The sequence below is a fragment of the Ursus americanus genome, chromosome 6 (genome assembly GCF_024610735.1).
Source record: "Ursus americanus isolate L20-20 chromosome 6, mUrsAme1.1.p, whole genome shotgun sequence".
In the NCBI taxonomy this organism is placed as follows: Eukaryota; Metazoa; Chordata; class Mammalia; order Carnivora; family Ursidae; genus Ursus; species Ursus americanus.
In genome coordinates, this window is record NC_142132.1 from 16,583,385 (window position 1) to 16,610,630 (window position 27,246).

Here is a 27,246-nt window from a genome sequence, read left to right on the forward strand (position 1 = left end):
CCAGAACCATCTAGCCAGAGTTGGTATTGAGAATAGCTTCTGAGATCCTTCCAGATCCTTGATCATTAGACAAAGATTTCATTAACTCAGATGTTTTATTTATTTATTTGTTTGTTTGTTTATTTTTTAAAGATTTTATTTATTTATTTGACAGAGAGAGAGACAGCCAGCGAGAGGGAACACAGGCAGGGGGAGTGGGAGAGGAATAAGCAGGCTCCCAGCAGGGAGCCCAATGCGGGGCTCCATCCCAGGACTCTGGGATCACGCCCTGAGCTGAAGGCAGATGCTTAATGACTGAGCCACCCAGGCACCCCTAACTCAGATGTTTTAAAGAGTTTTTCCAATAAAACACATTTCTTGCATCTCTGGAAATTCAACTTCACTAAAGAATCTGAGTTAATCCACATTCGGAATCTGAAAAGCCTCTCCCTTTGGGCCTGTTTATGATACTTTAAATTCTCTTTATCAGCCTAAGGGAAAGGCACTTGGCATCAGCCCTGATGAGAAAGGTGGGGGCGGGGGGCATTGTGGGCTTGGGTTTCTCGGCTTAGTAAAGAACTATTGTTACCGGGCGCCTGGGTGGCTCAGGGGGTTAAGCTTCTGCGTTCAGCTCAGGTCATGCCACTCACATACACATATGTAAGGGTACAGTGGCTCACTCTACATGACCACAGATGCCCTCTGGAACGCACGTGAACATGTCAGCAGCTTCCAGTAAGGGTGGATGTGTTTGGCCCTGCACATTCATTGCATATCTCACCAGCTGCTATTTAGAATTGACTGAATCATTTGTGTCTTCAGCAGAGAGACGAAGTGGTAAGATAGAGACTCCCTCTTGTGCTGGTGCTAGATGTGTGAGGCCATCAGGAGGAGGGAGCGCCCAGAGAGACGGCAAAGGCCCTGCAGAAGAGCGGTTAGCCTGGGAGCTGGAGGTGTGGCCGGGGCCTCGGGGAGCCTAGGTCAGCCTCTTCCCATGTCTGGGCTCTGGTTTCTTCCCCAGCAAGACCGAGGCGCTGTACCAGGCCTGGGATATGATGGCCAAGAAGAGCTTATAATCCATTCTTGTTACTGCCTTTCCTCCAGAAGTATGCCTAGAACAGGGCCACCCCAGAGGGACAGCAAGGGTCAATTACTCTGCGGTCCCCGGCCTCACCATTGCCCATGTTTATCCACCTGAAATCGGGCTGGAATGAACATCAAGGCAGCTCTGGAAGGAAAGAGGTCACAGATGGCATTATGCTCTGAGGACGGGTGTGCATGTGGCTGGGGGTGGGCAGTAGAGGAGATCTGTCCCACCCTCTCTGCTCTGGGGAAATTATATTTATATAAGGCACAAGTCTTTTTAGCCCTGGCCTGTAGACCTGCCCCCACCTCAGCAGACCGTCCTCCAGCTCTCTGAGCCTAGGGACAGAAGAGGATTCCAAGAGCTGGGGTCTGGGACACACGTCTTGATTACTGGACTTCCGGGCCAGTTCAGTCAGCAGCTTTGCTTGGGGTCATTACCTTTGTTAGGAGGAAGAAAGGTCCCTCATTGGGCAGGGGTCCAGATTGAATCCTAGGGGAGAGTGGCTGGCCCCCGGCTCTGGGAAGGGGAGGCCCAGAGGAAGGAAGCCGGACGAGGAGGAATGGCTGGCAGGAATGACTTCACCTGAAGCCAAGGACCAGGTTCCTGTTTCCACCCCAACGCTTTCCTCATCTCCGGGCCTGTGGTAGCAGAATCAGGATAGTAGTACCCCTGGCAGGCCCTGGTTAGGACACTCCCCAGGGGCCAAGAGCAAGGAGCGAAAACTGGGCTTCTCACCTCTGGAATAGGGTTCTTTTTGGAGGAGGAGGAAGCAAGGGGTGGCCGCCATTAGCCTCTTCCAGGAATATTGAAAACTGTGGGCCCTCATCCCTCAAAAACACCCACGCACACATTCCATGTCCTGCAGCCTCTCAGAAGACACATGTGCCTCTTCCCATGACCCCAGGGGTGATGCCCCTCAAGTGTCCCTTGTTGACCTAATCGAATCATCTGGAAGTGGTCAGTTAGAATGCAGATTCCAGGGCCCCACCCTGGACCTAAGGAATCAGAACCCTTGGGCTGTGGGTGGGGGAATCTTGGAATGTGCCCCGAGGCTTCCTTTTGGGAGCAAAGCCCTCAAATGCGAGGAGCCCCTAGAGCAGGATCCTGCTTAACAAGCCCCCCAGCTGATTCAGCATTCAGCTCTCTAGGCAGAGCCTTGGGAGGGACAGGGGCCAGCAGCTGGCTCGCCACCCGCGGGCTGCAGTGCTGAGAAGAGGCTGGGCGCCAGGAGTTCTGTGAGCCCCGCAAGGATTTAGTTCATCCCAGGAGGGGCTTAGGGCCTGGTGGCTAAGATCTGTCCATCTATCTAATTTTAGATTTTATTAGCATTGTGGTGTAGACTTGAGCCAAACCACGGAAGGACCTTTAGGCTTCAAAGCAGTGTCTCCGCCCACATTGTCGGTTGCTGGACAGTTTTACCATGATGGCTTTGTATATCCTTTACTGAAGTGGCTTGGGTTCTTACTTATAAAGATTTAAAAATCTTTTAAAATAAATATAAATATTTATATAAATTCTATATATTTATATAAACATTTATTTAAATTTATGGGTTTTTTTGAAAGATTTTATTTATTTGAGAAAGAGTGAGTGAGAGAGAAGGAGCAGGGGGAGCAGCAGGCGGAAGGAGAAGCAGGCTCCCCACTGAGCAAGGAGCCTGATGCAGGGGCTCGATCCCAGGACCCCAGATCATGACCTGAGTCAAAGGCAGACACTTAACTGACTAAGCCACCCAGGCGTCCCCTACATTTATTTTTATATAATAAATGTAAATAATAATACATAAATATATAATACATATAAATACAGAAGGTATATTTATATGACAAATATAAATTTATATAAATATATATTTATATAATAAACATAAATTTATATAAATATATAGAATTTATTTTTCATACTTGTATTTTTTTTAATAAAAATGACATGCTCATTGCAAAAAAAAAAAAGAAAGAAAGAAAGAAAAATTCAAACATTACAGAAATGCCTCCCCCACATGGCCAACCTTGGTCCTACTTTTCAGAGATGATTGTTACTGAAAAAAACGGCATTGTCAAAGCAGCAGCCGCAGAACCGGCATTGAGTGCTCACTGCGTATGGGGCAGTGTACTAGGTGCTGTCCGTACATCACCCGTTTAAACCTCATGAGAAGCTGAGGAGGTAGGCATTTCTCTCTTATTAGGGTGGGGGAGGTTTTGTATACACACATACGTATACGTAAATACCAATAATTTGTTTTTGTAAAAATAGGACAATGTCATGCCTACTGTTTGGCAACTTGCTTTTTTCTTTTTTAAAGACTTGATTTATTTATTTGAGAGAGAGAGCACAAGCAGGGCGCGTGGCAGAGGGAGAGGAAGAAGCAGGCTCTCCGCTGAGCAGGGAACCTGATGTGAGACTCAATCCCAGGACCCTGAGATCATGACCGGAGCCGAAGGCAGACACTTAACGACTGAGCCTCCCAGGCGCCCAGCAACCTGCTTTTGTCATTCTTACTATACTGTAAACATCTTTCCACGACTCCACATGTAGAACATTTAACATCTGCAGAGCACCCCATCCCATGAAGTCCTCATCATTAGGCAATCCCTGAAGAATTTTTCTTTTATTACAAACAATGCTACAGTGAACATTACAAAATAATCTTTGTGTTGAGTGAGTACTTCGGTAGGACAGATTTCTAGAAGTAGAAACAGCAGGTGAATATACACCCATCAGATCATTACGTTGTATACCTTGACCTGATGCAACGCCATATGTCAATTACATTTCATAAAACTAGGGAAGAAGAGTCTTCAATCCAGCTTCAAAAAAGAAACAGTAGGTAAGAATTTTTAGACAATCTGGTTAACAGAGCTGTATTTGAAATGTGTCTTCTATCTGCTGAAGGTCTTTTCAAACCTCGGTCCAAACACAAAGCGAGGGTGAGGACATCCGTTTCTCAGGGCTGGTTTTAGATTCTTGGTTCTGCCACTAAACAGCTACGAAACTGGGAACCACAGAGGAAGTCTATTATGATTATCGATACTCTTGGACATACCGTGTTCTATTAGATTCAGGTGTACAACAGAGTGATTCAACAATCCTGTATATTTTGCTCTGCTCACCACCGTTAATGCAGTCACCACACAATGCTGTTGTGGTATCATTGACCCTGTTCCCCACGCTGCGCTTTTCATCCCGAGACTTCCTTATTTTATAACTGGAAGTTTGTCCCTTTTAATCTCCTTTGCCTACTTTCCCTGTCCCCCCTCCCCCTCCTCGCACCACCGCCAGTTTTTTCTCTGTATTTATGAGTCTGTTTCTGTTTCGTTTGTATGAAACATTTGGGACCTTGATGTCTTCCTGCACAAAATGACAACGTGGTAAGATATATTTTCTGAAGCCTCCTTATGCTCTAACATTCCCAGATTTGATTAGTCCTTTCATTCTCTGCCTCTGTTTTCCTGTTTATGAAAAAAGATTTGATGTTTTTGGCCTTGTAGGATCAAAGAATTACTGTATCAATTAGTTAAGACCTTTCAGACTTAGAAATGCGAAGTCGTTGCCTTAATTCCTTGTAGAGAAAACAGCTCTTTGCTCTGTATGACCTAAAACTGCTTCGACTTCTAGAATAGTTACTGGGTCTTTAAGAAAACAAGATAATTACTGAGTCCAAGAGGTGACTCTGCCTCAGCATTTTGGACGGGGGCATGACGAGTAGCAGGAGGTGTTGGGGAGGGCTGATACGGTATCACATCTCTCGGGAAACTCGCCTTCCTGGAATGAGCATTTCCAACCGTGCGTGCCCTAACAAAGAAGGGATTGTGTGGCCCGCGACCTCATAGAACGCACAGTGTGTTTTAGATGAGGGACTTACCCAATCTCTGTGGTGTGTGGGACAAAGTCTGAGATAATAAGGCCTTACATTTCCTCTGTGTTCCATACTCATCACCCTTGGCCCTCTCAACACCCCGATGCAATAGCCAGAGAGGGGAGTTATCCCCGCCATTAAGATGTCGGTGCAGAAAATCAGAGAGCTGTGCTGACACACAGCCGTGAGAGGCAGAGCCCCTGCAGAGCCCAGGGCACGTCCCTTCTCCTCTGCAGTGGGTCCTGGCATGCTACTCTCCACTTCCTTTGCGCTGACCCTTTCTAACGGCTGGACTCCTCCTCAGTGTCTTCCCCGGTCCAGACTGACCCAGTTGAAAAGGCACAACACCTTCGTCTTCTAACGAGCACGTGCAGGCAACAGCATGGAATTTCTCCGAATTTGGGATCCGGCCGATGGTGAGTTTTATTTTCTACAACACAAGTAAGGAGGAAACTAAATGATTATCCTTACGATTGTTCTCAGTCTGTCCTCATTAACACCCTTTGAAGCCGGTTTTGAAGAAAAATCCTGTGATGAACCACAAAATCTGGGCCAGAGGAAGCCAGGATGACTTGTACATTCAGGAGGAGGATGGATTTTTATTCTCTGGCGGCCACCAGCCTGAGCCTTTAGGGTGGATTCCAGAAAGCACTGATGAGGCCCGATGCACCCAGTTGTACCAAGAAGTAAAAGCCTCTTGAAACTAGAAAATCCAGATGAAACCATACAAAACCAGCCCCGGACAAGATCAGGGGAAGTTGAAGTTTGAAGTATCTCTCCTGTAATCTAGCATCTCTTCTTTTTTTTTTTTACACACATCCCTTTCCCCCCTCCTCCTAAAATCTCACATGGCCTCCTCTCGCTGTCCCTACCCCAACCCCAAGCCAACCTCCTTGTCTCTCAACTATAATCCAGCAGGAGGGAAAGTAGATGCGATTGGTCCAAATGCTCTAAAACAATTAGGGCCCTTGGCTGCCCCTCCTTTGGTTCCACACCCCCCTTCTTCCAACATTCTTTTCCCTTCCAGGGACCAGCTATTAGAATTTTCAAAAAGAACTGGACATCCATTTTAACATAAACAATGGTCAGGAATGGGGGGTGGGTGGGAAAGTAGTTTTTGATCTCCCAGATAACCGTGTTGGCAAACACCCCATGTTTCTCCATAGCATCTGTTATCCAATAGAAAGGGGAGGCAGAATCAGCACAGGAGAAATGCTGTTGTCCCCTCCCATGCAGGAGACTCGGCAGTCTAGAAAGGCGGTCTTGACACACTGCAGTCAGCAGTGCCCAGGGGGAGGTCCTGGATTTGCTCCCAGGCAAAAATCCTTATTCTGGCTTCAGAGCTGATGCCTGGATCTTTGGGTCAGAATATTGTTTGGTAAGTTTCAGAAGATTTTATCGAACACTTGGCCCGGGTGGGTTTCTGGCAGAGGAAATATACTATAGTCATGTGATTGTTGGACTGAGCACCCGAAATCTACTTCTTTTCCAAACTCCTACCCGGTTTTCAAAACCCAAGCCAGACACGACCTTCTCTGAGATGCCTTTCTGGCCTTGCTCAAATAGATTCACTCCTTTTTTTCTCTTTGCTCCCATGGCCCTCTGTTCACATCTTACAGCACACACTGTATTGTAATTAGCACATAACGTGCCTATTTGATCCATAATATGTGAGCTCCCTGAGCTTTGGCTGAGGCCATTTATGGAGCTCTAGGACTTAGCCCACGATCCAGCATAAGGAGGTGTTCAATAAACGGTGAATGAGTGACTGAATGAAGAAATGAGTCCTTGCCTTGCCACTAACTGGTTATGTCCCTTAGACAATTCGCTCATCCTTGCCAGCTTTCCCCATTTAGAGAATACAGAAAGCAATTTGTTTAACCAATGAGGTTACTGTGTAATGCAGAAGAGATAAGACCTATGGAATCACAAACCCTCAGAACTTGAAGAAATTGGGAGAGATCTTCTAGCATAGTGGTTTTCAGGAATTTTAAGCCAAAGAAATGTTTCTTCTGGGAGGGCTAACAGAGCCAACATAGAAAGCAGATAAATGATAAATGGAGATCATTCTTGTTGAAGTCTTATATACTGTCCCCTTCCTCCCCTCTTCCCAATCCCTGTCTCTTAGGGGCCCAAGAAGCACAGGTTGAAAACCAACTATCCTACTGTAGAGAGACAAAGCTGGAGCCCAGAGAAGAAAGTGATTTTCCCACGGTCATGCGGCATGTTAGAAATAAGCAGAGGCCAGGGAAGGAACTTGCCCCGCTGAGCCGATACCCACTGGCAGAGCCACGGGGAGCCCTTTGTAAACATACATTGTTAATACACACTCACACGTTTTGTTTAATTCTTCCAATAACTCTGTGAGGAAGGTATGGTGAGGCCTATTTCTGAGATAAGGAGTCCGAAGAGTAAAAAAGGTGACCCTGGCCAACGTTCCCCAGCCAATAGTCAGAGAAGCAAATCAGTCAACGGTATGGAGCACCTAGTGTGGGCCAGTCCCATTTGTAAGCCATTGACACATATTATCACAGTTCATTCTCCAACAATGAGTATTAGCCTTACCCCCAATTTTGCAGAAGAGAAAGCTGAGGCACAAATTGGCTAAAGGAGATGGAACACACACCCTGGGCCAATGTGATTCCCTTACAAACTCTTTCCACCCCCTCATGCTGCATTGGAGGTCTTGGACCCTGATGTTCAGCCTCCCACTCCGGGGGCCTCTCCAAATCCCTACCTTATATGAAACAATTTTGAAAAGCTTCTAAAATAACATTTCTGTTATTTGCATGTATTTGCATGTACCATTCAGACTCTGCCCGAGACCTTGATCTTATTCCTGGCCAGGGCCAGTCAGCAAGACTCACCTCCTTCTGGACAGACCGGCTGAGAAACAAGGAGGCCTCGTCCAGGCCGTGGGGCTTCAGGTCATTCACGGCCAAAAGATGATCTCCGTGGAAAAATAAGCATCCCAGGCGCGGGGGCCCTTGCCACTGAGCCACACTGCAGTGGGACACAGCATTCAACGTAAGTGTGAGACTGTGCTTGCAGGACACAGATGGGGGTTCCCTCCTTACCATCGCCAGCTTTTTCAGCTACGTCACACCACATCTAAAGCAGACCGACTCCATTTTCTGTTAGAATATTCTCTCATCTGTCACTATTATTGGACTCGACCCTTCTTCCAAACCAACTCTAATCATACCATCTCCACACGGTCCTCCCCCATTCCCCTTCCTTTAATGACTCTCCCTGCCCCTGGGCTTCTATTGCACGGTGGGAAGACCCATTTACTGTATAATTAAATAACGTGCATTTTATATTTTCTTGTTTATGTGGCTATCTTTTTCACCAGGCTACGAGACCCCAGAAGTATGGCACGACTTTCAAAAAAAAAAAATTTTAGAGCCACATAACTCCAAGTAAACAGAAGATGTTAAATAAGTACTTATCGAAAGTGAGCACATGATGATTACACAATGACTATCTGATGAACAATACATGAATGGAGGAATGAGCAAGCTTAGACACAGAGAAGTCTACAGTTTCAGCCAAGTATTTATTGAAACTCTGAGACTGTAAGAAATTTGGAAAAGTGGAAGATTGTGTTTCCTGCCCTCTTATAGAACTTGTCACCCCTTTACATTAAAGGGCTTTCTTCCCTTGTAAAAATGTAATCATCCACCAAAATTAATCGTGAAGTTTTAAAAAGGATATAGAGTCAAATAAACAGTGCTGATTTTAAGAAAGCTCTCTTTTTTGTGTCTGTCCCTGACCAGTAGGTGTCTGGGAGTCTTTGACCTTGGTCCAACTTTTTCTTTTAGACCTTAGATTCTTGTTGACTTCACGAACTTCATTCATTTATCCAATAACTCATTGCTCATTGATTGGGAATGATTTTCTTGGAACATACCTATTCCCTCCTGCTTTTCCTTACCTTCAAAGTATCAGAAACTTGCTGCTTACTGGACTTTTGGGTCCTCCTATCCACAACCCACCTTCCGGCTGATGCTCCGACAGCAACACCCTTATTTCTGCCTCAACCAAAGAACTTTGGTGATGACAGCAACACCACCATCCAAGCTCTCTGTTTTGCCACATACAGAGTTTCAAGATATCATTGTTGTCTCTCCATCTTCCAACCCAATTTATAATCAAGAACTCCAACCTACCATATCCGTCCTGCAGCTTCTATGAGAGTGAGATAATTGATGATGTCGTAAGGAGAAAGGAACACATTTAGTTTCTCCACTTGGCCTTCATCATGGATGTTGCTAGGAGATAAAATGTTTGTAAAAGTCACATCAGGCAACTGTCTCTGGCTCTGAACTGGACTTCCTGAGTAGACTTTGGCCTCCTACATCTAAGATGGTATTTTCCAGTGAAGGATTGTCCCCCAGATTTGGAGAATATGAATTTAAGTTACCCATTAATGCCTTCCCCAGCCCTCTTGGGATGCAATAGTAGATTTCAGATGCTGGAGTAAAAAATGGGCCAAGTTGGTTATATATCACACCCATCTGCTCATTTCTCCACTGGAAATGATTCCATAGATGACAATGGAAAGAGTGAAAATGGAGAACAATCTCATCAAATGCTCTTGGCATCACGTAAAACCCAAACATCTCCCTCCTATTCTATAACCAAACGCCATACAACTTGTGTGCCCATAATTTTAACTGTAGACGTTGGGGGACATGCTACTGAGTTCAGCGTGATCCAAAGTTTGAGGACCTGAAAGACTAGCCAAGGGAGAATTTTTAGAACTATTTGAAAATGCTACCCACAGCCCAGGGGACCGCTTTGCTTCCAGCTCTGTTACTGTCCTTGGCCACCACATCAGTGAAAAGGGGAAGCTGGTCAAAATGTTGGCTGACTTGGAGATTTTTAGGAACTACTTTAAAATTTGAATTCTGGGTAAAAAAGGAAGGCTGCCTTGCTCTAAGGGCCCATAAAGTTTTAGAAATTAGAACTTTACTTGATTAGTATGGATAATTGCACAACAGTAAGCGAGGCCGACCGCTTTTTGTCACTCGTGGTTTGTGCTTCCATACTGGCAGGTGGGAGACAAGAGGCACTTCGTGAGCCTTGTTCTTGCAAGCGAAGCTCCCCATTCTGGATCTCTGGAAGGGCCTGGGATTCCTCTTTGCTATCAGCAGTCTTGTGGGATGTCTCTCTGAAAAAACTACGGTATAAGAAATTAATACAATCTCCTTTTTCAACATGTCTATTTACAACTTTCTATGGTGTGTGAATCAGATTTCAGTAGCTAGGAGCCATGCGAAAACTAACAAGGTCTTCAAGTATGCCCGACCCTCAGAATCACAGAATCCAAGCTGACAAACTTTCCTTCTGAAAATGGAAATGGGGTCAAAATAACTCTTTACATTGGGAGGACTTGGAGGACAGAAGGGAGAGTGTGAGACATAAATTCAGAATAGAATATAAGTTCCCCAGGAGACAGAATATGGCCTGAGGTGGTCACTGAAGGGTTTTAGGGGACAGAGAAATCATTCTCACTTCTTCTTGGCTTTTTTCCCCCTACTTTTTAAAGATTTTATTTATTTATTTGTTAGAGAGAGAGAGAGAGCATAAGCAGGTGAAGCGGCAGGCAGAGGGGGAAGCAAACTCCCTGCTGAGCAAGGAGTCCGATGTGGGGCTCGATCCCAGGATGCTGGGATCATGACCTGAACCAAAGGCAGCGGCTTAACTGACTGAGCCACCTAGGCGTCCCTCACTTCTTCTTGTTTTGAGATTACAGAATAATGTGGTGAGCTTGGTCTGGTTAATGCTTTTGAATTAATATGTCAACAGTAACTGTTCTATAAAAGTGCATTAGTTAAAAATCAATGTTAAGCACATGGCAATCTTACATACCAGGATTTCATTGACATGTAATGATCCTCAGTTCCCTCGGAGAACTGGTCTGGACTGCCGGCTGCAGCAGATTCACCAGAATCATTGGAAGCAACAAAAGTATCCAACTACAGACAAGAGGAACAGACGTAAGAATGCAAGTCTACCGATAGCCAGGTACCCCTTTACCTCCCCCATGATGGCTCTGGGCCCTGAAATAGTAAGTACGTCCCCCACTGGGTGAACAGTGGTGCTCATTCTAGGACACTGAACCAGTAAAGTCTGCTTTCTCCTCCTGGATTCCCCTGTGCTCTCAATATGCTGTTTTATTGGACTAACTAGGTATTTATTTTTCTGTTTCATCACTAGGCACTTAATGATATGAACTCTTTTTCCCAGCCGGTGCTGCTGCAGAGTCATGTCACCTGGCTGGGTCAGACTCCCACGCAACACAGAGCCGGCCTCAGGCTACCCTGCTCGCAGGCTAGCCAAGGGGCTGCAAGGGGCTGCAAATGTCCTAGAAAATACTGCCCCCCAGGAGGCTCTCCTCTAGCCCCTCACGACGAAGTCATTTGGGGGAATGGTTGCTCAAAAACCCAGAGGGCTTTTAGCCGCCTGCCTAACAGATTAATCATGAACCTGTAATTGGAAAATGTCATTCCAGTCAAGCTAGTCTTCCTGCTGCTCCCCTAGGAATGGTGGTTTTCCAGAGCCAGCTTTCATGCCCCTTGCTTTTCCTGGAGTGCCCTGTGCCCTCTGGCCTGACGAAGCTGTGTTCAGGCCTTGCGAGGTCCCACAGTCCCCTCTGACCACCCCGGCCTTCGCCCATCTCCTCCTTCTCTGAACTTCTACTGCACGGTTTGGTACTTAATTTGGTGGGGAGTCTTTTTTTCAAAGGCCTCCTAGCTTCGTTTTCTTGGCTTTACTAGCTTAGTTTTACCTGGCCTTCTGTCTGGAAATCACCTCCCCTGCCTTCCTTCCCTCATGTACTCCATGCATTTTATAAGCATCTCTCAACAGCACGGAGCCCTTTCTGCCTGGTATCGTGGCTGGCTCCTGTTCAAGTGTCAACACGGCGAGCCATCACCTTGCCTGACTCATTGCTCTGTTCCACCGAACCCAGCCTAGTATCTCAGGAACAGCGCGCAGCCGGGGCCCCGCAAATATCTGTGCAAGGAACGAAGGATTCATGGATGGAAGGGGTTACCTCTAAAAGAATACTTCGAGGACTAATATAATGACTCTCTTCTTCTGTATCTTCAGTAGTCTCTGACAAGAAATCATGTGGTAAATGAGCTTGTCTGAGTCCTGGAGAATTTTTTTCCATTAAATACTGAATAAAGAGATGAAGACAGAATTAATTCTTTCCTTCCTTCCTTCCTTCCTTCCTTCCTTCCTTCCTTCCTTCCTTCTTTCTCCCCTCCCTCCCTCCCGTTCTTTCCTTCTTTCTTTCTTTCTTTCTTTCTTTCTTTCTTTCTTCTTTCTTTCTTTCTTTTTCTTTTTGCAAGGGACAGAATTAAACCATATGCTCTCTGGAAAAGCCATAATAGATTAACTGGGTTGAGAAGATCAGAGGATCTTCCAAGGTTACATGAAGAAACCCACACAACTTGAACTTGCCTCTTGTGTCTGGGTCACCTTGACGATGTAAAAATATAAGCCCATCTTTCAGGCTTTTCTCTACCTTTGGGGTCTGTAACTCAGAACAAGTGGTTCTCTCTGGCAGGGGCAGGGGGTAGTATTTTAAGGCACTAAGGCCTGCCACAGAGGCCCCCACCCCCACCTACTAGTTTTCACCCCATGCCATCTGAGAAGGTAATTAGCCCACGGTCAAGGCACCACACCTTTCCTCTTCCTGCTCAAAATTCCTCTTTTGTGTTCTGCTCATATACTTCTATTGTTTCCATAGCAATGCAATTTGCTAATGTTGATCATGTGACAGTATGAATTATAGTCTTCAAGGTAATGTAGGTTCAACCAATTACCGCCTTCCCTCCCCAGCAGATACAAGATACTCTACTAAAGTAGCTGCTTTGCATGGCAGGAGAATTGTTATAAGCACAACTTCATTCTTCTAAGAACAATGCCCGAGAGCAGCGGGCTTTGAAAAGATCTTGATCTTGAATGTGTTCTAAGAAGTCCTTGAAGGAAAGTGATTTTAAAAACATAATCCTTTCAGCTGTGTCCATTTCTCCAGTGCCAAGATCATGAAGCCAGACCAGGCTGAGCTGGGGATGAAGAAGGGTTCCCACTTAACTTTAACAACAACGAACCCCAACGAGGCAGATGGTACTCTTAACTGGAGCTGACTGAAAAATCACTGAATTGGAATACAGCGTGTGAAAAGGCAAGATGACTGGTAACGTTATCTTTAGGGAGAAGGGGCACCGTGAGTGAAACACAAGAGGTGTTTACTGAAAAGAGTTATCTTTTGCAACCCATTTCCTGCAAATACCAAATGAGGTGTTTGGCCTGGTGAATTTGATCTGCTATTGAAAGCTTTTAAAATGGTTGGAGAGCTCCCAACTAGATAAAACAGGAGGTTATGCCATATTACGATGTGCTCGGTACCCAGGGAGAAGGGAAAGTCAATGGTTACATCTCTAAAGCACAAAACGGTATCCATGGCAGAAGAAAAAGCAAACAAACAACCAACGACTCAGCCCACTTATCCCAACTTGGGAAGATTGCAAATCTGAGAGAGCCAGAGAGTATAATCACAAAGCACTTTCAAGGGCCAGATGTATTTTTTTCCTCAAGTGGATTTCATTAGGAAGATGAAGTCACACACTCACACACACACACACACACACACACACACACACACACACACACAAGGAGCAAGATTGATCTGGGTAAATGAAGGAAATTAGTAAGAACCTTGATTTTACCTCAGAACTATAGATGGTATGGCAGAAAACCAAGTGGTGTTTCGGGAATGTTTTTACGGAGGTACTCTGTGGCCCTCTGTGTGAAAGGGAGGAAAAGGTTGGCAGCCAGGCTTTTGGTTGGGTGGAGGGGTCTCTACCCCACATACCAGATGCAGGGTGAGGAGCACCCAGAATGGATGAACACCTTTCGAGGTAGGCAGGGCAAGCAGTAAGGCTCATTGTGTATAAGAAACAGACCAAACATAAGATCAACACGAGAGCTAAGAATCATTCTTATGGTGGGTTAGGCTTAGAGGAAGGTTTCAGATACATTGGTAAGACTTTTAAAGCCTCAGCTGACCCCCAGGCAAGGTGTCCTGAGAGAGAAAGAGAGAGAGACATAAGTCTGATTACCATGTCTGGAAGACTGTTTCTTGGTGTGGTGCAGCTGACAGTCTCTGATGGGCTGGAAAGACCAAGGACAGGGCTGGGGTCTGAAGAGGGCCTTTTACCACCCAGTGAGAATTTCTCCTGCTTATGGAAAAGCAATATTGCAATCAGGGCACGGTCAATCTCTTACCTGGAACTAAACAACAGCTTCGTAGCTGGGCTTCCTGCTTCCAGTCTTCTACCACGAACATTTTTACCCCCAGCCAGCCTTCTCTCACTAAGACACGACGTAATCATGCCTCTCTGCTGTTTCAAACCCGTGAGGACTCTCAGCCTGACCTTCAGATGCCCTGAGTTTCCCTCCACCTGCCTTCTCAAGCCTATGCCCCTCTGCACCCCGCCCCGGGGCTCCAATCATTTGAATCTACTCATAGACATGCCTTGTTTTCCCTGCTCCTTGGCCTCTGCTTTCATTGTCAGCATCGAAGAACTTAGAAAACATGTCAAAACAATACCTAGAGACCAAGTTTCATTTATAAAGGTCTGCCCTAAGAAAGGACTTGGGTAAATTAGCGAAGGTTCTTGGGAAGTAAATGAAAAACTTAAAGCAACGAACCTTTACATGAGAGAGAGATTACATTGAAAACGCAAGAGATAGGAGAAGCGTTTTTATAGGAACCACCTTCAAAAGGAAGCCATTAGGCACCTTGCATAACAACGATGGAGATGACTCCAGTTTCGGCTACTCTTAAAAAAATGCCATAGTCACCTTTCACTCCTCTGACCCCAGTCACGAAGATTTGAAGCATCTGTATTTTGGGTCTCTTGCAAAACACAAAAGTATTTTTTTCCTACTGTTAAGCATAAAAATAACAAGGATATACCTGCTTTCGCTTATTTATTCCTCCTATTAGTGCCAGTTGCTAAGGAGGAAAAGAATAGCTACCATTGTTTCCTCGTGAAAGAGGCGATGCTCACGTGCCCTGTTACTTTATTAGTGCTGTCGAGTCACCTGGGGGTTGCGGCGTGCAGCCTCTCCACCATGGCAGAATGATGACACGAAGGAGACCCAGTCTTTAATCTTCTCCCTGTTGATAGGAAGAAACTCACAGCTGGCGTGTGCTCCTTTTGAACCAGAGAAGGGTTCTTTTATTAAGGTTGGAACAGGCAGTGGAAGCAGGTACCAGGGAAATAAAGATTTTTTTCTGCAGTAGCTTCAATGACCCGTGGGCTCCTCACCACCCCCACACTTGCACCCTAGAATTAATCTTCACGCCACCTCTGTGAGGAGCACTTGGGGAAATGGGAAGAACACTGGAAAATAACAGTAATAATCATAGGGTTTGGAGCTCTCGGCTTTGACACGGATTCCTTTTGTGTTCTTAAGTGAGCCCCTTAACCTGTCAGCACCACTTTTGTGCAGCTATCCAGGTATGCTTCCCTTTGGGGAGGGCATGTATTTATGAAGAATGCGTTTGAATGAATTTATAGAAATCGCGTCTTCTTTTCTATTGACTTTTTGTAACAATGTAAAAAGAAAGCTTTTGGCCTCGGGCTTCATCTGCAACAGATCAAGGCTCCTCATACTTTGGCGTTAGCATTTGCTGCCTCCTCTCACAGCTTCCTCCCTCAACCTTGGCCTCTGCCAAACAGATAATCATCTCTAAAGGATCTATTAGGCACCTCAGCCAGCACCAGGAGTCCCTCTTAAAAACTGAAGACCCCTTCAGGGATGAGCATTGCCCCTCCCTAATATGGGTAGTTTGTGCAGATGTTTGTGAATTGGTTATTTTTTTTTAAGATTTATTTATTTATTTAAGAGAGGATGAGGGAGAGAGCAGGGGGAGGCACAGAGGGAGAGGGAGACAAGCAGACTCCCCGCTGAGCAGGGAGCTCATTCCCACAACCCATGAGATCATGACCTGAGCCGAAATCAAGAGTCGGGCGCTGAGCCAACTGAACCACCCAGGCGCCCCTGTGTATTGGGTCCTTTTATGTGAAATGCATCTGGGGGGATGGTGATAAGGTTGTGGGTTGAATTGTGTCCCCTCAAAATTTGGATATTGAAGTCCCAATCCCCAGTATCTCAGGATGTGACCTTTTTTGGAAATTGGGTTGGGTTATTGTTGATGTAATTAGTTCAGATGACGTCATACTGGCCTCCCAATCCAATAAAACAAGTGCCCTTATAAAAAGTTTGGGGGGCACCTGGGTGGCACAGTCGTTAAGTGTCTGCCTTTAGCTCAGGGCATGATCCTGGCGTTCTGGGATCGAGCCCCACATCAGGCTCCTCCGCTATGAGCCTGCTTCTTCCTCTCCCACTCCCCCTGCTGTGTTCCCTCTCTCACTGGCTGTCTCTCTGTCAAATAAATAAATAAAATCTTTAAAAAAAAAAGTTTGGATGCAGAGACATGTACCCAGGGAGAATGCTGTGTGAACCTTGTAGTCCTACCACCACAAGCCCAGCAACTACCAGAAGTTAGGAGAGAGACATGGAACAGACCTTCCCTAGGACTTCAAAGGGAGTATAGCCCTGGGACACCCTGATTCCAGATGTCTGGCTTCCAGAACAGTGAGACAACACATCTCTGCTGTTCTAAGACACCAGTTTGCGGTACTTCAGTATGACCACCCTAGGAAGCAAATACGGGACTTTTCAAAATGTTTTCAAAAATAAGGAAGACTATCCAGATGGTCTTGAAGAGTGTGGCCATGGGCTGCTCTTCAAAGTATGTTGTTTATTGGTTTAAGGCATTTTATTTGTGTGTGTGTCTATTTTTTATTGTACAGACAGGAAACATTCTGTGCTATCTTACGACTTACCTATCCTGGCTGATGAGGAAGTATTCCCTGTTAGTGGTTCGGATGGACATCACCTCATCAGGGCGACATTTAAACATCTTATGTATGGACTGCATTTTTTCATGGCCACTTATGCCAACTTCCACACTGGAATTTCTGTCAGATACATACACAAAGTATTAAACAGATTCAAACATGAAGACTAGCATTTTACATTAGGATTCAAGTGGAATAAAATTTGGATCTGCTTGATCAATGTTTTGGAAACTGTCCGATAATTTTAGAAAATAAGTTAAGATCTGGTTCATCACTGATTGAAAATACTTTGCTCAGCCTCAAACTTAATTCAAAAATTCTTTTTTTCAGTTGGAGTCTTTGTTCTACAAAGTATAGTGTTTTCTAATTTTCGTTTTGTACGTAATTTCCGAAAGAGAAGACAAAAAAAGCCAATCTAAATACTTTCTAAAAATCCATCTTGGTTTAATGAAATGATGATTGTATCTGCCCTCATCCATAAATTAAGTGAATCAAAATCTTTTGTTACTAGGTGCTTATTAATAATTCATGAACTATAGTATACAATACAAAATAAGTATTTAGCTATGTTTTACCCAAAAACATTCCTCATTTTAGCTTCTTTTCAGCAACAAATATTGTTGAGCGTGAAGCCTTTGGTTCTTTCCGTCAATGATTTAAATTTTGATTTGCATGCACCTTGTTAGTATTTGCTGTTATAAACAGTTTTCCCGATTGGATACACACCGGTCAATTTCAATGGACCCTCGGCGATGTTGGTCTTTGTAATAGGAAAGACGAAGTCTCCTTTCCCCACTCTTTGAAAGAATGAAAAACCGCTTTTTCCAAGAAGACTGAAAAATGAGAACATTTTGCATCCTAGTTAAATCTCAGAGGGAGAGAAAGGATTTTAAAAATGCTCATAAGCCTGGTGGGAGGCCTGTTAAATCATGGTGAATACTTACAGTGGAGAAGAAAAGCTGAGGAGGTGGTGATTTAATAAAGTAATCTTGTTTGCAGACTTCATTTTCATAATAAAATGTAAATTGTTTGCCTAATAAAAGAAAGTGAACAGACTCCGTTTGTTCCCTGCAAATTTTGGAAAAGAACTGCTTCAATTGGAAAACACTATTTACCTCTGGAAAGGTCTTCAAATTATTCAGTTACGGCAAAGAACATCTATAATAGGCCAGGAAAACAAAGAAGCCAAAGGACAAGGAGTGTTCTTATTCGTCCACAATCAGGCCCTTCCTTCAGACGACACATGGAAGTTCCTTAATGTCTAGCATCTGGGGGCACGTTGCTGGCTTTTCTAGATGTGAGCAAAGGTTTGTCTCTATTCTTGTTGAAGAACCAGCCGGAGGAGCAGGATAATTCTGCCTTGACTTGGCTTAGCAAACAAAAGAAAAAACCACCTGCTATTGAAAATGAGGTGGCAGAGTGGTTAAATCACAAGGTTTCCAAAATGTGAACCGTATCTCAGTAAGTATTGAAATTATAGGTTTTTTTTTCTGTAGTTTCAAAAATGTCTTCAAGAAATCTGCACTACGTTCATTATTTAGAAAAATGCAATGCTGTTAAAATAAAATTTATTAAAAAAAAAAAAAAAGCTTGGTTTTGCCTTCACATCCAGGCTGTGGTTCTAGTTCGTCCATGGTTTTATGAAAGACAGCCTTTACTAAAGAGTTAGAGCTTTTTTATTAAGTGGAAACAGAATGAGGATTAGGGAGCACAGCTGATGGAGACATGATGCTACAGTCTATCTAGTAATTTTTTTAACCTTTTTTAAGAATATTTTTTGATTTTATTTATTTATTAGAGAGAGAGAGAGAGAGCACGAGTAGGGGCAGCAGGCAGAGGGAGAAGCGGACTCCCCGCTGAGCAGGGAGCCTGATGCGGGGCTCAATCCCAGGATCCTGGGATCATGACTGAGCTGAAGGCAGATGCTTAAACAACTGAGCCACCCAGATGCGCCCCTTTTAAAACATTTTTTTAAAGAAGTTTATTTATTTAAGTAATCTCTACATCCAACACAAACTCATGATCCTGGGATTAAGAGTCACATGCTCGTCCAGCTGAGCCAGCCAGGTGCCCCTAGAATCTAGTAGTTAGGCAGCTGTCCTCACCTTGCCTCCTTCTCCCTCTGCAGCAACTATGCCTGCTCCCCACCCCTCATGCCTTCACACACACACACACACACACACACACACACACACACACACACACACTGGAAAAGTAAAACAGAAGGAAACAATATTGCAATTAGCTCCTCTTTAAAATCGTCACGTGGCCTTGGACAAAACTCACAGATGTAGTTACTGAACAGTATTTATAGAGCACGTTGAATCACTAAGTCTCCCTGTTTCCTCTTCTGTAAAATGGAGGCAATAGCACTGACCTTACAGATTTGTGGTGAGGACTGAAGGAGTTAATGCATGGAAACCTCTCAGGACTGGGCCTGGCACACAGTAGGGCTCACTGAAGAGTAGCTATTATTAATAACAGAGGAAACTTTAGCCTTTATCATTTGTAGAATAAACCAGTCTCTCATCTGCCTATAACTTAGGTGCTCTCACTCAATTTAGAGTGTTCAACAGATGCCGATATTTTATGAAAATTTGGTCTTAAAAATCTCTGATAACATCGTATACAATGAGCAGAATCTTTTTTTAAGGGGCGGAGGGGCAGAGGGAGAAGGAGAGAGAATCTCAAGCAGGGTCCACGCCTATCATGGAGCCAGACACGGGACTCAATCTCATGACGCTGAGATCATGGCCAGAGCTGAAATCAAGAGTCAGATGCTCAGACTGAGCCACCCAGGCACCCCTACAAGCAGCAGAATCTTAAAGTAAAGTAAATATCTGCGAAAACGTTGCCCAGTTTAGGCATTCCCAGGGGGTCCCCAGTATTCACACTGATTACTAGCTCCAGGGCACGAAAACTCTGACGGTGTTTGTTGACCACGGCAATGGCACTGTTTTCCCCAGAACTGAGGCTGAGAAATCACCATAACTCAGCCTTATGGCCAGTGAGTGATTACATCATGCCTATTTTCACTTCCCGAATACTTCTGGGATCTATCCCTATTTCTCTGTTCCTACCCGCACTGCCTTCAAGACCTTCAAGCGTTTCAGTATGTTTCAATTCATGTGAATTTGAGGCCTCTATATGTTTTTCACTGTACTGTTTCAGTAGTTGTCCAGTTTGACCCCCTAACTCCAGTCTTGACATTTTCAAATCCATCCTTGACCTATCCCTGAGACTAAACGCCAACTCTGACTGATCTAGCACTTTGGGCAAAGACAGAATAACAGGGATGGGTTTAGCAGACAGAATATATAAAATAGTGGTTTTCAAGACAGTGAGCATGGGCGGTTAAAGTCACTGATCCCTAAGAGACAGGAAACAATCAAGGTAGGCCCTACAATTCCCTTGAGAGAGATTCCAGGCTATAGCACAAGAAAGGGGAACTGAGGTGGAACCAGGTGGATGCCTGGGTTGAGGAGACAAAGCTAAGAGTTCAGGGAGATCGAGGCACTAGGGTTCACAGGACAGAGTGCCAGAGAGAAGAGGGCTGCACACAGGAAGACCACAGAAACATGCATCAAGTTCTTCTTAAGTACTCAAGATTATTAATCAGTATATGGGCGTGAGGAAACTGCCCAAGGCCAGAGAACTTAAAGAAAATTATAAACCCAGAGATCCAAGCAGGTCAGGAACCCAAACACAAGGTACATGAAGAAAACTACACTAAGGCACATCGTAATCAAATTGCTCAAAACCAGTGATAAAAGAGAAAAAACCTTAAAATCAGCGGGGGTGGGGTAGGGTGGGGGTGGAATATATATGCAGAAGGGAAAAAAACAAACAAACTGTAAGTAAGATATTAGATTTCTCATCAGAAACAATGCAAGGAAAAACCAGTGGTGCAACATGTTTAAAGTACCGAAAGAAAAACACTGTCATTCTAGAATTCTAAATGCAGCAAAAGGGGTGTCTGGGTGGCTCAGTTGTTAAACGTCTGCCTTCGGCTCATGGCGTGATCCCAGGGTCCTGGGATCGAGCCCCGCATCAGGCTCCCTGCTCCGCTGGGAGCCTGCTTCTTCCTCTCCCACTCCCCCTGCTTGTGTTCCCTCTCTCGCTGGCTGTCTCTCTCCCTGTCAAATAAATAAATACAATCTTTAAAAATAAATAAATAAATGCAGCAAAAATATCTTTCAAAAAGAAAGGCAGTTTCAAAACATTTTTCAGACACACAAAAGCTAAAGGAATTCAGCAACAGGAGGCGTGCGTTACAAGAAACATTAAAGGAACTCCTCTGGGTGGAAAAAAATGATACCAAGTGGAAACCTGAAATTTTTTAATAATGATTGCTTTTTATTTTATTTTATTTTTTAAAGATTTTATTTATTTATTTGAGAAAGAGAGAGAGATAACGAGAGAGAGCACGAGCAGTGGGTGGGGAGAGGGAGAAGCCGACTCCCCACCGAGCAGGGAGCCTGATGTGGGGCTGGATCCCAGGACCCCAGGATCGTGACCCAAGCTGAAGGCAGATGCTTAACTGACTGAGCCACCCAGGCGCCCCTGGAAATCCGAATTTACATAAATGAATGAACAACACTGAATGGTAACTCCAAAGGAAAATATTTGAATCATTTTCTTATTATTTAAAACATACATATGCAACTAATGAATCGTTGAACACTACATCAAAAACTAATGAGGGACTATACGTTGGCTAATTGAACATAATAATAAAAAAATAGAGCAAAATAAATACATCAAAATTTTAAAAATAAATAAATAAAAAAGAATAATAAAGTAATAAAGCAAATATCCTACCTACTACACAATTTATTAAATAAAACATTCCATTGCCTTTAAAAAATTTTTTTAATTCAATTGGTTGTTCAAACAATAATACTGACAATATGTTGTGCAGATAATAGCATATGTGTAAGAAAAATGCAGTTTCAATAAATAAAATGCATGAAAGCCAGGAGGGGAAAATGGAAGTATACTTTTGCAAAATTCTTATATAATATGTGAATTGGTATAATATCACTTGTAATAAGATAGACTGTGATATGTTAAAGATATACACTATCAGTCCTAAAGCAACCACTAAAAATAACGAGACAAACAGTTACAATTCATAAGCCAGGAAAGGAGATAGAAAGTATCATAAAAGTACTCAATTAATTCAAAAAAGGATGAAAAAGAGGGAAAAGGTGAACAAAGAAAAAATGAGACAAATAGAAAACAACATTATGATAGACTCAAACCTGATCATATCACTAATCACTGTAAGTCTAAATTGTCTAGACAATTCAATTAAAAGAGATTAGTCAGATTGGATAAAAAAGCAAGACCCAACTGTGTGGTACTTATAAGAAATACATTTTAAATATAAAGACAGAAATAGGTTATAAAGGTCAGAAAAAGAACATACTATGCCAACAGCAGTCTAAAGAAAGCTGAGTTGGCTATATTAACATCAGATTTCAAAGCAAAAAAAAATATTACCAGGGATAAAGGTCTTTTTATAATGATAAAGGGGTCAATTAATCAAGAGGACCTAACAGTCCTACACATCTATGTACCTAATAACAGAGCTTCAACCTACATGAAGCAGAAACTGATAGAACTGCATGGAGACGTAGAGAAATGCACAGAGTCAGAGATTTCACGACCCTTCTCTCCATAACTGGTAGAAAAAACAGGCAGAAAATCATAAAGATAGAGCGGACTTGAACAGCACTGTCAACAGACTTGACCTGACTGATATTTATAGAGCACTCGGCACAGCAGCATGAGCACCCTTCTCCACGGCACAGGCAACATGCACCAAGACAGGTCATATTCTGGGCCACAAAACCAGTCTCAATACATTCGAAAGGATCCAAGGTGTACAAAGTATATTTTCAGAGCATAATGGAATCGAATTGGAAATCAATAACAGAAAACTTTTGGGAGTGATGCATGTGTTCATTATCTTGATTGTGGTGATAGTTTCCCAGGCACACACATGTCAAAACTTACCACGTAGTACACTTGAAATACGTGCAGTTTATTGTATGTCATTTTCACCACATAAAGCTGTTTCAAAAAATATGACCAGCCTAAAATGCAAACCTAATGACCCCTTTCTCTTGCTCAAAAGGCTTCAAGGATTCCTGGTCGTATGAGGTCAAGGTCTGGCACAGTAGAGTGCCACGGCCTCATCCGGTACTCTCCCTTGTCCTACTTTATACACGCATTGTCCTTTGACGTATCCTGCCTCTAACCCACGCATTGTTTTTGCTCATGCCATCCCCCTCTGCTGAGACGTGCTCTTTTCCAATCTCTTTTAAAATCCTATACATCTTTTAGGGTCCGGCTTAAATGCCTTCTCATCAGACGTCTCTGGATTCCCATAACTACTTGCATGCTCTCCCTTAGATCCCCATAACATTTCGCACTTATTTCATGATTCCTATCATACCCTGATTATTTGTGCTTCTCTTTTCTTTTCAATACAGCTGCTCGCATGTGTTTAACTTCCCCCCAAAATTTATAAACTCACTGAGAGCAATGACTCTATAACTTAATCTGTATATTCTCTGTAATATGAAGCACAGTGACTTTACTAATAACAGGTGCTTTGAATAGATACTCAAAACTATTTATTTTTAAATTAAATTGGATAAATTCCTTTCTAAATTATGTCATCCTACACTCAGCTTTCCTAAGTACCCACCTTCTAGGAACTACGTCAACATGAACAAGGACCTTTGAATAATATACCTTGAGCTACCTCTTTAATAATAATTAAGGCCGTTTCTCCAAGTGAGAATTTCCTACTACGTTACAAAATAGTCTTCAGTCTTTTCTGGGCTATCGTTTGTCTTAGTACCATCTCCAAGCAACAGATGGAACATTTGGTTAATGAAAATCAGAAAATGTCAAATTTCTAGATAGGTGAGCTCTTACAAAATAATTAACTGAACCCCACAGCCCCTGCCACACTCTCCATACCAGGAACCGTTGTCCCAGAATGCCACCCACTGGCCTCACTAAAACTGTCTTCCATATCCTGGTTAGCTTAGCGAGAATTGTTCGTCATTTTCAATAAAGGTTTTTACTTCAGAGAGTACATCCCCAGGTACCTGGACTCTTCTGAGGTTTGGGTTCCATTCTGGTTGTCTTTTCTCATCTGTCAAAAGGAAGAGTTAAAAGCCAGTTAGTCCTCAAACAGCAAAAGGAAGAGTTAAAAGCCAGTTAGTCCTCAAACAGCAGTGTGCTTCACTGATTAGCAATTCCATCATGGGGCATCAGGATGGTGCCCCCCAGTGTTATCAGCCTCCTGCTTTCCATTCTGTCCCCAAGACTGATAGTCGCCACAGTAACAAGGACACATCCAAGCAACTTGTGTTCACCAGGTGGCAGTTCTGCGGAGGCATGACGGAAGGAGCCGTGTTCTCTGGACTTTCTCGGCTCCTGCTCCATTAGGGACTCTGACAACAAAGCCCCTGCGGGAAACAGCACCAAGGAGGAGAGACAAGAACAGGGCAGAGGGCAGGAGGCTACGGACCCAATGCAGCTGAGAAAGCATGTCTAGCCAAGAGGAAGCATAAGATAAGCCCTTCTCCATGCCAGGAACTTGCTTTCTGCAGAGGGAAACTGACAAGCAAGGACCAGGGCATATCCCTGTTCTTCAGCTGCCTTGGGTGCCGGCCTGGCTCTGGACTCCGAGAGGGGGAGCTCTCTCCTGGCAGCTGTGCCGAGGTCCCTTGAACCCCATGGTGATGGGGCCCTGTGAGAAGGGGGATCTCACAGGGCAAAGTGCCTCAGGGCAGGGGAGATCTTTGCAACCAGGGATGTGTTGGTGATCAGAGTAAGACTCTCAAAATAGGGAGAAGCATCAGACAGGGCAGTGCCAGGGCAGTCCCAGGAAAATGGGAGGAGACAAAGGGCCCTTCATACATATTTTGCATGTTATATATAATACATATAATATATCTACATATCTATATCTGTATATAAAATACATATAACATGCAGAATATGTGTCAACCAGCTCTATGTTATGGGTAAGTCGTCTGGTTAATGGTAGGCTGTTTGTGGTTAAGTTTTTGGGGGAGTCGATAGTTATATGTGGATTTTCAACTGTGTGGGGGGTCATCAACCCTAATCCCTATGTTGTTCCAGATTCAACTGTATATGTATATAAATACTGGATTTCCTACATAACATGTATTTCATATTATATATACAAATTTCATATTACATATATGAAATCCAGTATATGTATACATATGTGAAACCCATTATATATGAGACCTATTATATAAATTTTGCTTATATCACATAAGCAAAATACATATGTTTATGTGATATAAGCAAAATTATACCTTATATATGAAATCTCATTCAATTTCATATATATTTTTATTTATAAAACATATAGATTTCACATATAGTTTTACATATAATTCTGTAAAACGACACCACTTTTACAATGGTATAATACTCATTTTACAAATGAGGAAACTGTTTTCAGAGATACTAAGCCATTTGCCTTTGACCACAGAACCAAACAAGAAGCAGAGCAAGAATTCTAACCTGACAGTTGTCTGAACCACTCTACTTTTTCCTCCTATTTAAGACAGAAGAATTAAACCTTTTCAGAGTTCTGCTTGCATTTCTTGTCATTGCCCGCAAACAAAAAAGCCATTCAGATTTATCTCTTTGATCACATTCAGGGGCACCTACCCGGGACCATTGCCTACAACCTGCTCATTTTAATGTCATTTGGAATTTGATCAGCATGATACCAAGAGGCCCTATTTCCTTCTGACTTTACAGTTATGAACCAAGAGCTCCAAACAGCAATTTTCCTCAATTAATCTTTCAGATTACCACAGCCTTGAGAACCTAAAACATTCAAACCAAGCAATACTTACTAGAAGCCAAGGGGTTGCTGGTTCAGTTCTCAGCAGAGTGCCCCGTCCCTGGGTCTCCTGACCTCATCGCTGTTCACTCTGAGCTCTGAGTGGTGAGGTGAAAATTAAATACAATCCGTTTGAAATGTGAACCAACAGGAAGTTCCTAAACTACTGACTTGGGGCAGATTTTATGCTTGCCTTTAGCTAGTATGGAAGCTGCCGTCCTAGGGGAAGTCCTGGGCTTTCATTCTTTTTGTGGCTTGGCACAGAACTGCCCTTGGCATTCCAATTGTCTAGCATCAAAAAGTAAAAGCAAACAAATAAAAAAAAAATCCCATTAGCTTTTGTTCATAGTCACAATGTTTCTCATTGAGAACAGTGTCAACTTTGACCTCGTACACTCATTACTGTTGAAATAATATCTTTGCTTCCTACCCATCCATATCCTCCCAATATTCTCCTGGGGAAGGTAGGGGAGATTCCTTTGTGCCAGATGAGGAAGTAAAAGCCTGACTTCTCCAACACACTTGCACACGCCAATGGTCTCCAGGATTATTTGCCTCTTCATCCATAACAGAGTTGTCATCAACAGGGTGGCACGAGGCAGGCTCTCCCGTACGGCCACCCAACAACGCCTAAAAAGGAGAGTTTTGCTCACTGCCCTCCACCCCCGCTTGTGTGCTCATTCTCTTTCTCAAATAAATAATACAAAAATCTTAAAAAAAAAAAAAAAGAGGTTTGCTCACAAAAGGCAATGGCAGTCAAACCTTGTTGAAATTCTCTCTTCTCTTGGCTTCCAGTGTACTCTTCTTGTCTGGTTCTCTTCGGCACTGATGTATTTGCTTCGTCCCTTCGCTTGTTCCTTTACCTGTATCCAGTGCATTCATTTCAGAATCCCCAGGTCCTTCCTTACATGTTTCCCCACTCTGCAAGTATTTCTTGATGCTGGGAGTGTTGAGAATCTCTTGAGATTGGTGACCCTGAATTGATCAAGAGTCCTGTCTGACCGATGTGTGGTTTTCTCTAGTGGCATTCAGCTGTTCAGGAGCAGAATGGGGGAGCTGAGGGGTGAAGTTCATTTCAGGTTAATGGTGTTATTTTTAAAAATATTTATTTATTTATTTACTTACTTACTTACTTACTTATTTAATGCCAGGAAGATACCGCAGATAGACAAAGGAGCAAGGGAACTTAGCATATTTGCAAAAGCCTGCCCCAAAGGATGAACCATGGAATCAGAGGGGCATACAGAGGAGAGAGAATAGAAGGGGACTCCTAGGGAGGAAGTACTGGTGAGATTGAAGAAAGAGCAAATTGGCTGGAAAGGTAAGAAGCGATGCTTGAGGTCAGCACGATTGACTGATGGTCTTGAAAGTAGAGCTGTTGCAGGGAGTGAGTGATTTTGCTATGGTGTAGACGGAAGGTCATTGCTGATGAGGAGGTCAAGGAACTGAGAGGGTAGGG

General features: G+C 43.6%; 1 protein-coding gene across 1 annotated transcript; it reads right to left on the reverse strand.

Annotated features, from left to right (window-relative positions):
- Positions 1-3,067: 3,067 nt before the first annotated feature.
- On the reverse strand, positions 3,068-26,403 carry PLEKHS1 (pleckstrin homology domain containing S1). The gene is made up of 13 exons (XM_045802835.2): positions 25,801-26,403; positions 24,004-24,050; positions 17,821-17,909; positions 17,603-17,709; positions 16,862-16,996; positions 15,051-15,126; positions 14,063-14,179; positions 11,986-12,111; positions 10,800-10,906; positions 9,901-10,107; positions 9,095-9,196; positions 7,790-7,925; positions 3,068-5,352 (listed from the first exon to the last, which is right to left on the reverse strand). The coding sequence occupies exons 2-13, from the start codon at positions 24,029-24,031 to the stop codon at positions 5,173-5,175; spliced, it is 1,410 nt and encodes a 469-aa protein (XP_045658791.2). The 5' UTR covers positions 24,032-24,050; positions 25,801-26,403; the 3' UTR covers positions 3,068-5,172.
- Positions 26,404-27,246: the final 843 nt, after the last annotated feature.